The following is a 12,757-nucleotide window of genomic DNA, read 5'->3' as shown; positions in this document are numbered from 1 at the left end:
CTTAGACCCAGTCAATCTATATATATATAAAGCTGAAGTTGTCTGTGTGTAGCAGGTTTGGTAGCCTTCAACTAACACTATCTCCTCCGAGACCCTGCGACGTAATTTGACCAAAATTGAGAGTATGATAGAAGAAGGCTTGCTCTTCATTCCGTAGAAGATAAAATTCAAATCGGACCATGTTAACACCAAAAATTATTTACATCAAAAAGGTACATTTTTTCTACGATAATCCCTATTTTTTACTATTTTTTCACTGCTGTGTCGCCGTTTTTCGGTGTATTTCAACCAGAAAAATGTTCACTTAAAGAGAATAACAAGCTACATAATGCGAACGTTTTACTCCTCAAAAATTCCAATTCTAAAGGGTCGAAACAAACCCGCGCAACGCCGGGCGATACTGCTAATTTGTAATAAACCACAAAGAATTCAAAACGGTGTACTTGATAAACATTACAGTTTGTGCAGAGATCTATTCCATAGACTGTCTACAGAACGAAACCAAAATTCTCAATTACAAACCACTTTGCTATTGCAGAAAAGCCTATTCTTTGACGTCCCTGTCACGGCAAGCATCCACGCCTCTACAGACATCAGAAATCTAATACAACAGTATACTGAGAACCCCAGACCTAACCTACTTGATTAAAAAGAAAAACCGAAGCAATCACAGTAACACAGCAGCAAAATAATCAGCGGTATTAGCCTCAAACACAGTAGTGGAATACACAATGCCAATAATTTGTGAAGCAGTGCAGCGGCTATCACATTCGGACTGCATTCGCTTTGACTGCTTCTGTTGTAGACACTAACAAAACCAACTGAATTAGAATGGGCAATAGATGGAAGCACTCCGTCGGTTACGACGATGAGGGTTCCGGTTGATCCGATCAACGGAACGGCGTGCTCGTGAAATTAACGTGTAAGTGGCTGAGCACTCCACAGACACGTGTACCCTTAACGTAATTCTCGGGGATATTCAGCATGACACAGAGAGTGACAAGGCCGGCCTTTTGAAATACAGGTACAACAGAAACAGGAAGTAAGAGTGAGAGAAAGTTGTGGTGAAAGAGTACAGCAGGGATCACCACCATCCCCTGCCGGAGCCTCGTGGAGCTTTAGGTGTTTTCGCTCAATAAACACTCACAACGCCCGGTCTGGGAATCGAAACCGCGATCCTATGACCGCGAGTCCGCTGCCCTAACCACTGGGCCATTGCGCCTCCACTATGGGCAATAGACTGAGTATAACATTCATAGACTTGACTGCAATACTGTATTATATATGATTCACCTCTACATGTCAGAAGGAGCAAAATGGTGTCTAACTAGATTAAAGTACATTATTGCACAAAAACTAAATTAAGGATATCATGACAAACGACAGTCCTTCCTGGAATCGACTCCCTTTAAAACAAACTACAAAGTTATACATTTTCACTCGGCTCACCGTCTATGCACCATGAGCCTGTCTGTTTTATGGTTGTCCCAGAGACACACAGCAGCAATAGTTAAAAAAAGTTGTTCTAAATACCCAGCTTTTAGAACAAAAAGTTGTTCTAAATACCCAAATTATAGGCGCAGGAGTGGCTGTGTGGTAAGTAGCTTGCTAACCAACCACATTGTTCCGGGTTCAGTCCCACTGCGTGGCATCTTGGGCAAGTGTCTTCTGCTATAGCCCCGGGCCGACCAATGCCTTGTGAGTGGATTTGGTAGACGGAAACTGAAAGAAGCCTGTCGTATATATGTATATATATATATATATATATATATATATATATATATATATATATATGTATGTGTGTGTGTTTGTGTGTCTGTGTTTGTTACCCTAGCATTGCTTGACAACCGATGCTTACGAGACCGATAGAATAAGTACTGGGCTTACAAAAAGAATAAGTCCCGAGTTTCTCGACTAAAGGCGGTGCTCCAGCATGGCCGCAGTCAATTGACTGAAACAAGTAAAAGAGTAAAAGAGTAAAGAGAGCTGTTTACCTATAACATACAGGACACACAGTCACAGCATCGAAGTTATAAAGCATCACACCATTGGCTAAAAGTTAACTTTCAGTTATTACTAATGAAACTTACCTTTATCTGCGTAAGGTTGAAGATAGTATGCAAACTTCATAGAGAATCGAAACCGTCTCGTGCACACCAGACACATTCCGAGTGAAATTAATAGCATTACGGTAACAGCCACAGCAGTTGAAATAGGTGTCACGGAGGATTTGTGGTGGTTTGTAACAGGACCCTGGTTTGTATCTGTAATTAAGAACAGATTATGTTACTTCCATTTATAGAACCGAACGCATATTCAACTATCAACAGCCCACTATTCTAAGCTGTAAGTAGTTTACTGTAATTTGTGCATGACCACCAAGTTGTGTATAGGTATAATAATGCACAGTTTATAAGACAATTAACTGTAATATATCCAGCCTACGTAGATGTATTACTTGGAGGCGCAATGGCCCAGTGGTTAGGGCAGCGGACTCGCGGTCGTAGGATCGCGGTTTCGATTCCCAGACCGGGCGTTGTGAGTGTTTATTGAGCGAAAACACCTAAAGCTCCACGTGGCTCCGGCAGGGGATGGTGGTGATCCCTGCTGTACTCTTTCACCACAACTTTCTCTCACTTTTACTTCCTGTTTCTGTTGTACTTGTATTTCAAAGGGCCGGCCTTTGAAATATCCCCGAGAACTACGTTAAGGGTACACGTGTCTGTGGAGTGCTCAGCCACTTACACGTTAATTTCACGAGCAGGCTGTTCCGTTGATTCGGATCAACCGGAACCCTCATCGTCGTAACCGACGGAGCGCTTCCATCCCAATAATGCACAGTTTATAAGACAGTTAACTGTAATATATCCAGCCTACGTAGTTGTATTACTTATTTATAACCAGGTAAGGTACTATTCAAAATAGTTTCTATTTGTCTCTTTCCTTCTGTCTCTGCCTCTCTGTTTGTCTGTCTGTCTGTCTGTCTACCTCTCTTTCTCTCTCTCCCCCTGTCTCTCCCTCTCCCTCGCTTATACAATGAAATAGTACACTTAAGATACCAGAAACAAATGATATTTAATTCGAGGAGAAGGCACTTCGCATCGTACTCTGTAACATGGTTTCCAAGCAGGAACTATATACAGAGTGTTGGCCTGATTAAAAGGTCCGTTTCAATTTTTCGCTTCAAATTGCTGCTTATAATATTTCTTATATGGAATATTATTTGCAATTTATTATTTGATATTATTCAACGAACATGTTTTGTGTCCGTAATTTGCGAACATTTGTGAAATGAACATTTGTGAGCACTGAGTAAGAGAAATTCTCACATGAGAAGTCATATAAAACAATGGTTACATTAGCATTATATACTTCATATGATGTATAATGCATAATTAATAAGAAAAATTTACTATAATTAATGAAAACGTTAAATATCATTTGTCATACTCTCATAGACAATATCTCAGGAAGTGTTGCAAGTTTAAGAAAAATAGTAAACAAAACATTATTACAAGGACTTTTTATAGAACACCCACCTCCTGGAAAAGGGTACAAATGACGCGCCATTCTCGATGACGAAGTTGAGTAACCTCTCCTATTTTCTCCAATAAATATGGTGTCACTTAGAGAGGGATGTGTAAATGTACATGGTTTGGGGTTAGCTTGGAAATCATATCACTTGCTCGGTGACCTCAGATCACAAAATATAAATGTGGTACCTATTACTGAAGCCAGAAATTCTGGAACACACACATTCATCCTCATTTTTGACAACTACAAGACAGACAAATCTTGTGGTCTGACGGAATCGGGCGGTAGAGCGCTTCTCCAGAAAAAAAAATGGGTTTGGCTTACGCTCGATCTTCCTGAATGAAGGAAATAAATCGGCGGTACAGACCCTCAGGACAGTAAAGGCAGTGCTTTTAAATTAACGGTGGTCCATGCATCGCCCGAGAGTGGACGAGCGGGATTTATTAGACGTCTATATACTTCTTAGAACTAGAAGATGATTGGAATTGTATTTTAGATGCATGATGATACTGTGTAGGATGAACCCATAGAAGAAAGGTGTCAAAAGACTAGAAAATCTATTCAAACATTTCCAACTGTCTGAAAAGTACGCACTGCAATTAATTTCGAACGTGGAGCAACCACAACGGTCATCAAGATCATAATTTGACTGCGTTGTTCGTTGAAACCCGTGGATTGACTGCGATAAAACTAAAAGACAGGTATCCGGCTGTTGGTAGCTTAACGCGACTTCCCGAAGCGCAAAGGTTAACGAGATCGAATTAGCGAGCCAGTCAAGTTGCAGTTGACGGGGATGGTAGTCAACAACAGGCGGTGGAACGCCTTGAAGGGGGCAATTATATGGATCGATAACGTTAAGTAAAGAACTAGTGATAGAGAGGAATATTTGATTAATAGACTTCAGGAGAAGCTATATAACAAGGCAGAAAAGGGATTGCAAACAATGCGAAACACGATGGCTGTGTGGTTTGGTCTGGGTAGTCACGCTCTAGGTGACCGTTGCACCCCAAGGGGGTCAAGACTATATTGAGGGCTTGCAGTCGGCAGGTGGATGTCTCCGGGATCGTTCGGCAGGATGCCCGAGACGTCAGCCCAATACGCCGTTAGCCCGGCGGGTGGCCGCCGCCTTCACGCCACCCTGCATTCGTTCATTAAAACAGAAGGAAGCGAAAGTTGTTCGATGGGCACAAGTGGCGGAGGCAGGGCATTCGTTGCAACACAACCACAATTCGGTCTTTGACCGAACAGTGTGCGCGCGTATTACTCGGTTCCAAGCAGATATGTGCAGCGTTCCAGCAGCACTACTGAACTGTTTAAAGTAAGCGATAGGTCGACGGAGTACAAAGTTGTTATTAACTTTTCACAGTGCCCGTCGAGAGTCGCGACAGACTGCCTCAGACCCATAGTTTACTTCAAACAGTTGAGCAAAGTGCTGCTGGAATGCTGCACATATCTGCTTGGAATCGAGTGGCACGCGTGCATCATGGTTGGCTAAAGACCGAAGTGTGGTTTTGTTGCAAGGGACGAATCACTCGACTTGGTTGATCTAAACTATGAGTTTTAAGGCTATATGCCAGACTTGTTTGATAAGGTCGGCAAACATCTATTGCAATTGGCAACGGAACGGAAAAATTCTCAATTCCGTGGACTATGCTATTTTAACTCGGGGGGGGGGGGAAGTCACCAACAAAAGGGGATGATCTAAATAATTTCCAGACTATAATCCTGCTAAATGCAGGGTTCAGTATTTTGGGCAAGATGTTAACAAGACGATTGTTACTTGTTACTTGTCGTTGGTGAAGCAAAAACAGGAGCGATTCCCAATAGATTCATTTACAACCTCCACATGATGCGATATATCATAAAGGGTTGGGATTACAATCTATGTGCGCATACACATGTCATATTTTAGGCATTCGAAGTCAAAGATCTAAGATATCAGTGAATCAAAACATTACTCAATGCGTTTGAATGCAGAGCATTTAATTTTGTATGTCGGAGTTTAACCAAGCTTTTCGACAGGAAAGTTGCATGTAGGAAATTAAAAAGTGTTAGGAAAGGATAGGACATTAGGCTGAATATGGTACTATTTGTCATTATGTTTTCACACACCCTAGGCAATGTAGTCTTCAAGAAGTAAATAAGGAAACAGAAATAAAAGAATAAATATACAGGGTTAAGACTGAGTAAAAGAATTCCTTCGTGCACCATAAACGGAGTCGCTCTTTCTCACACACCCCTCCCTAATTGGAGATAAATACAAAGAAAGCCAGAGTGTTTATCAAACTCATATATGTATGCGTTAAATACATTCGCATATACACTGGTACCTCTATTTTCTCTCTGTAATTCGCCCTCTCTGTACTCATAATTAGATATACAAACATACATTCTTTCAAGCATATATATGAAAGAGTAACAGGAAACAATATCAGTGATAAATCAAAATATTCATTTCTACAACTGTTTCAATAATTCTTATGTAATACTACAATTTCAATTATAATCATATAACAAGAATTGTATTATCGTGTTTAATAATCACATCACCAAAGATTTTTAGAATATGAATTGCAATTACAAATTTGCTCTTATAAAAGGTTGAAAAATCAAATAACAAAGCAAAAAAAAACAGGACAAAAATAAATAAAATAAAAGAAACGATATAAAATGGAAAAGAGGGAAAAGAAATAATAAATAACATATAAAAATATACAAATAAAGAGTAAGAATATAATTTCTGGAGTTCATCGCTGGAAGATTAAGTACTATAGATCATGGCAGTCTGTCTAGATATCTCATTATATAGCCATCTCATTATAGTTTTCAAACAGCGATGCTAGTGGGCTAAACCATCATAAACCATCAACAGACTAGAGACAAGAATATGAGTCACCAATCGACTATAATATACATGCATACATATATATATATATATATATATATATATATATATACATGGCCGAAACAGCTGTTTACTTATATTTATATTCTCTTTTATATATATTCTACTTATTATACAACATTACTTTTTTATGTACACTTTTTTATGTACATTCCTTTATGTACCCTGATTTGTTCTGCTTTTTATATCTAACCCTACATTCTCTTATGTGGTGGTTTAATAAAGTATGTGATTGAGTATTATCTGGTAATTGATATTTGATTTAGATGTATTTCTCCATTTTCTTATCTTGTATTAGTAATTTGTGGTAAATCATTTTACCTTTGCCCATATAATACAGTAAATGAATTGATTACATCGCAATCATTAACATTTATGTATTAACTTTGTTGGGTACTTCACTAGCAGTACATTGGATATATGTTATCCCATGGAGGGTTGCATTTACAACCCCTATCTCATTTGTATATATATATATATAATATATATATATATAATATATATATATAATATATATATATATATTATATATATATATATATATATAATATATATATATATATATATATATATATATATTATACATACAACATATATACATACATACATATAAATATATATATATATATATATATATATATATATATATATGAAGTTAGAAGACAGAGAGATTTAATGGATACAAATTAATTAATTAATTAATCAACATATTCACCAATAATTGTTTAATGTCACGAAGAAAATTAAAATTACAAAACATATATGAATATATATTTTGCACTTTAAATACCTTGTAAGGAAAATCATCAGGGGCGCAGATGTCTATATATTCTGTGTATTCCAAAAGTATCCTCATGTAATCCTTATTGTCCTCTGCGCACCCTGATGATCTTCCTTACAAGGTATTTAAAAGGCAAAATTATAAATTTGTATATATTTTGAAATTTTAATTTTGTTTGTGAAATTAAACAATTGTTGGTGAATATGTTGATTAATTAATAAATTAATTTGTATCCATTAGATATATGTTTTCCAATTCGGTAAAAAAAATGTTTGATTTTTATGATATCTTTATATATAAAAGTAAGGTTGTGTGTCTGTCTCTTACGATTTAGATTCCTAACTACTCCCACATTTTGCGGTGCAGTTTAACCAAAACCGGGTATCTTATAGTCGTGATTCATATCGAGCCCTTCTGGGTATTAGCGCGCGTCTACGATGAGTCTACGATTAAAAAAAAAATTAACATCATTTTTTCCATTTTAATGCATTTTTTCGCTATTATATAAGGGAAGTAACTCTCTAAAAATGTCTACGATGAGTCAACGATTTAAAAAAAAAATTACCATCATTTTTTTCCATTTTTAATGCATTTTTTTGCTATTTTTTGGCTATAACTCTCTAAACATGCTTATATAGTTATTTCCCTTACAAACCCGAGCAACGCCGGGCGATACTGCTAGTTCTATATAATATATTCATTCAAGAGTTATCTTTTCAATATCTAATAAATCAACCCAGTGTATCTTGGATGAATATCCCTTATAGAAGGTTTAAATATACTCATTGTGACTATATACATATGTGTGGTGTGTGTGTGTGTGTTTGTTTGTATGTGTGTACGTGTGTGTGTATGTGTGTGTGTGTGTGTATTCCTCATAATTACATTTAATATATTTATATAGTGGTGTTTGGTCCGTCTTTATGTTCTGGGTTCAAATGCCGCTGGGGTCGACTTCGGCTTTCATCCTTTCAGGGTCGATAAAATGAGCAGCAGGAAACCACTATGGTTGATGTAATCAATTTACCCTCCCTTGAAATTATTGGCCGTGTGCCAAGATTTGAAACTTACAGATATGTGTATGTATGTATGTATGTATGTATGTATGTATGTATGTATGTATGTATGTATGTATGTATGTATGTATGTATGTATATACATATAAGAAAACATATCTTTATATTTTTCAATTGCATATCTTTTACTTTTTATATTTATATATATTATATTTAATCCTTATTTAATTGTCATTCACATATTGTACTTCTCTTTTTTCTTATATGTATATATATGTATATTTTTACATTTATATATATATTATTTATATTTAAATCTTTATTTATATTTTTAAATTGCATATCTTTAGCTTTTTTTATATTTATATATATTATTTATATCTCATTCTTATTTATATTTTGAGTGTCGGTTTGGTGTCTAGAATGGGATAGCTTACCTCATGGACAGGTAGGAGCTCATTAACCTTGGTTGGTAATCTATCTAGGAGAAGGAAATCTGAGGCCTTGGATGTTCTTGGTTTTGTAAATTTTCATGTTACACCGGGGAAAGTCTTCTTGGGCAAATAGGTGCATGCTACAATCACTGAAAATTATTCATCTTCACAGGTACTTCCTGTACCCAGATCTTAGTAAAATCATTGAATCGGTTCGTTGGTAGAAACCTAAAAATTCATTAGATGGCAAAAAAGGCTTAGGAACGTCACGGGAACAGCTCTGGCTCGGCAGGTGTCCCACTGTGGTCAAACAATCTTCAAGTAAAAAATAAACATCCTTTGAATTTTGGCAATTGGAATGTGCCCACACTTCTTGATGATAATTTCAACAAGAGGCCAAAAAGACGTACTGCACTTATTGCATGTGAGCTTAAGAAATATTCCATGGATGTAGTTGCGCTCTCTAAAACTCGTCACTCTGGTGAGGGTCAAATAAATGAACCTACACACACATACACACGTGTGTGTGTGTGTGTGTGTGTGTGTGTAGGTAAACATACAGACATTTTATATACATACATAAATACATACATACATACATATATATATATTATATATATATTATATATATATATATACGTGTGTGTGTGTAGGTAAATTTTAAATACAAACATACAGACATTTTATATATATATATATATATATACATATGCATATATGTATATATATTGTATATTTATATATATATATATATATATATATATATATATATATATATATTATATATATATATATATATATATATATATATTATATAATTAGGGTTTAGTAAAATAAATTACTTTGCCACATACTGAACTTAGTAGAAATAGCAGCCAAAAAATTTTTTCTTAGCATTTCTACTACTTAAAGAAAATTTCTCTCAGATAATGTTTACTCCAGACAGCTCACGAAGGTTTGGGGGTAAATACAGAAAAATATCACAAGTACATAGATCGTTTGAGTACGTCAACGTTTCAAGATTAGCCAAATAAAATCAGCATTTCTTTCGTCAGCTCAAAATTTCTTAATTTGGATTTGGAAACACTAAAAAGAAGGAACTTTACCTATCAGCGAACTTGTCGCTTCAGATGAACCACTCCAACTAAACAGTGTCAACAACTTCAAAATGCGCAGGCGTAAAATTCTGCACTCCCCATTCCACCCACGTGGTCTATCTAGCAAACATTATATTTTAACCGCGAGAACCGAGGCTGCTATTTCTACTAAGTTCAGTATGTGGCAAAGTAATTTATTTTACTAAGCCCTAATTATATAATGTAATATTTTGAATTCGCCTTAAATGGTCCTTTTACATACTGAACACTTGGTGAAATTGATTAATTAATTAATTTTACCCTCAATTGTTGATATTATAATTCATTTCTCTCGGTCATACTGCCTCGGTTCTCGCGGTTAAAATATAATGTTTGCTAGATAGACCACGTGGGTGGAATGGGGAGTGCAGAATTTTACGCCTGCGCATTTTGAATTTGTTGACACTGTTTAGTTGGAGTGGTTCATCTGAAGCGACAAGTTCGCTGATAGGTAAAGTTCCTTCTTTTTAGTGTTTCCAAATCCAAATTAAGAAATTTTGAGCTGACGAAAGAAATGCTGATTTTATTTGGCTAATCTTGAAACGTTGACGTACTCAAACGATCTATGTACTTGTGATATTTTTCTGTATTTACCCCCAAACCTTCGTGAGCTGTCTGGAGTAAACATTATCTGAGAGAAATTTTCTTTAAGTAGTAGAAATGCTAAGAAAAAATTTTTTTGGCTGCTATTTCTACTAAGTTCAGTATGTGGCAAAGTAATTTATTTTACTAAGCCCTAATTATATAATGTAATATTTTGAATTCGCCTTAAATGGTCCTTTTACATACTGAACACTTGGTGAAATTGATTAATTAATTAATTTTACCCTCAATTGTTATCTACGAACACATGTTCTTATAAATATGGTGTCTGTGTACTGCGTGTGTGTGTATGTGTAAGTAAATAAATAAATGTACACACATGGCTAATTTAACAGCGTATATATCTGACTGCCTTTTCCTAACTAATATACTGTCCACACCACACTCTGTTCTAAGCCATTTATCCGTAGAGATTTATTATTATTTTTTTTTTGTTTTGCAATTATGACCTTAATTTGAACCTCCTTTGCTCTTAGACACAGGGCTTTATTATTACCCTCTTACTTGTTTTCTCTTAATTTCACTGATAACACAAAAGTACTACCCCACCCTCCTTTACTGAATTGATATAAAAAGAATTTTCTCTTCAGTTTACACACATTTGTTTCCTTGCTCTATCAACTAATCTAATTTGGTATGTAGTGTCGAATTGAATAACTATACTCTTCTGTTGGTTTATCGTACAACGTGGAAGCACTCCGTGGGTTACGACGACGAGGGTTCCGGTTGATCCGATCAACGGAAAAGCCTTCTCGTGAAATTAACGTGTAAGTGGCTGAGCACTCCACAGACACGTGTACCCTTAACGTAGTTCTCGGGGATATTCAGCGTGACACAGAGAGTGACAAGGCCGGCCTTTTGAAATACAGGTACAACAGAAACAGGAAGTAAGAGTGAGAGAAAGTTGTGGTGAAAGAGTACAGCAGGGATCACCACCATCCCTGCCGGAGCCTCGTGAAGCTTTAGGTGTTTTCGTTCAATAAACACTCACAACGCCCGGTCTGGATTATTGTACAACGTTCTGGTGTTCGCTAGGGACATACGTGTAAAATTAGGTAATACACGTTGCTGTAATAAAAACACTTAAGTAAACTCTCCTGTTTTATTCTGCTCCCGCATATACATACACACACTCAGAGACATACACATGTAAAGAACGAAAGCGAAAGAGAGAGAGAGAGAGAGAGAGAGAGAGAGAGAGAAAGAGAGAGAGAGATAGGGAGAGAGAGACACACACTTTCACACACACAAACAAACAAACAAATATATATATTTTCATTCAACAACTAATAAGTCCCGTCAGGGGCTTTGAAATTTAAGTAGCACGGAAATTGAATCAAATTGTTTTGATACATACATACATACATACATACATACATACATACATACATACATACATGCATACATACATACATACATATATACATACATACCCGCGTGCGCACACGCACACACACGTGCTAACAATCGCTGTAAATATGAAAAAAAATGACTCACCGTTGAATTGTTTTGTGCTGTTCGATGTAGGCGTAAAATTGTCGGGGCATTCGCAATATTCTTTGTCTCCTGTGCAATTCCTCAAGCATGGCTTAGTGCAGTGTTCTCCTGTCCATTGTGGTTTGCAGTGACATGTCATATATCCGTCCCCGTCAAAGTCACATAAGCTGTTCTTACATCGGTAACAAAAGTACTGTTCTCTGGCAGTTAACTTACGGCACTGTAAACTGCGGTTATATATTACACACGTTTCACCGCTTCTACAATGCGACGAATTCAGGGTACAGGGCTTGGATGAAACAACTGAAGATTCTGACGTCCCTATTTTGGTGTCGTTGTTGACATCGTAATTAATGTTGTTATCGTTGCTGCTTTTGCTGTTGTTGTCGTTGTTGTTGACGACGAAAGTGCTAGCGTTGATATACAGACATGCCATCAATGTGACAATATGTAACAGAACAGTTGCTTCCTTCATAGTTTCTTTTACAGATATGATGCTACGTTGTTGCGATGTTGCTGGGTCAAGTGTACAACAGAGAATGAAGTGAGATTAACATCAGATCCCGGTGCCAACTTATTAATGGAGCACTTATCAATACAAGTGACATCTATTACTCGGAAACACAAAAGATACACAATTCATATTGATGGTGGAAAGGGGCAGTAGAGGGCCGGCGGTGGTGGTAGCGTGTGTGGTAGTGACGTGGTGTTGTTTATAGTGGTGGTGATTATGGTGTTGGTGGTAGTGGAGATTCATGTGATGTAGTGGAGAGAGATTCTGAAAACGATAAAAACGACACAGCAAAGAAGAAAAATATTAGATTTAACTTTAACACTCGGGAACAGTTTTC

At 36.5% G+C, this 12,757-nt stretch overlaps 1 protein-coding gene across 1 annotated transcript in view; it reads right to left on the bottom strand.

Moving 5' to 3' along the window:
• Positions 1-12,428, bottom strand: part of LOC115215178 (toll-like receptor 4) — a 29,790-nt gene extending 17,362 nt beyond the window's left edge. The window contains exons 1-2 of the mRNA XM_029784362.2: positions 11,907-12,428; positions 2,091-2,264 (exon numbers count right to left, since the gene is read on the bottom strand). Coding sequence (XP_029640222.2) covers positions 2,091-2,264; positions 11,907-12,381 — 649 coding nt within the window. The 5' untranslated portion in view covers positions 12,382-12,428. The remainder of the gene's footprint in view (positions 1-2,090; positions 2,265-11,906) is intronic.
• Positions 12,429-12,757: the final 329 nt, after the last annotated feature.

This window comes from Octopus sinensis, linkage group LG8, assembly GCF_006345805.1.
Source record: "Octopus sinensis linkage group LG8, ASM634580v1, whole genome shotgun sequence".
In the NCBI taxonomy this organism is placed as follows: Eukaryota; Metazoa; Mollusca; class Cephalopoda; order Octopoda; family Octopodidae; genus Octopus; species Octopus sinensis.
This window is presented reverse-complemented; position numbering and strand designations above follow the sequence as displayed.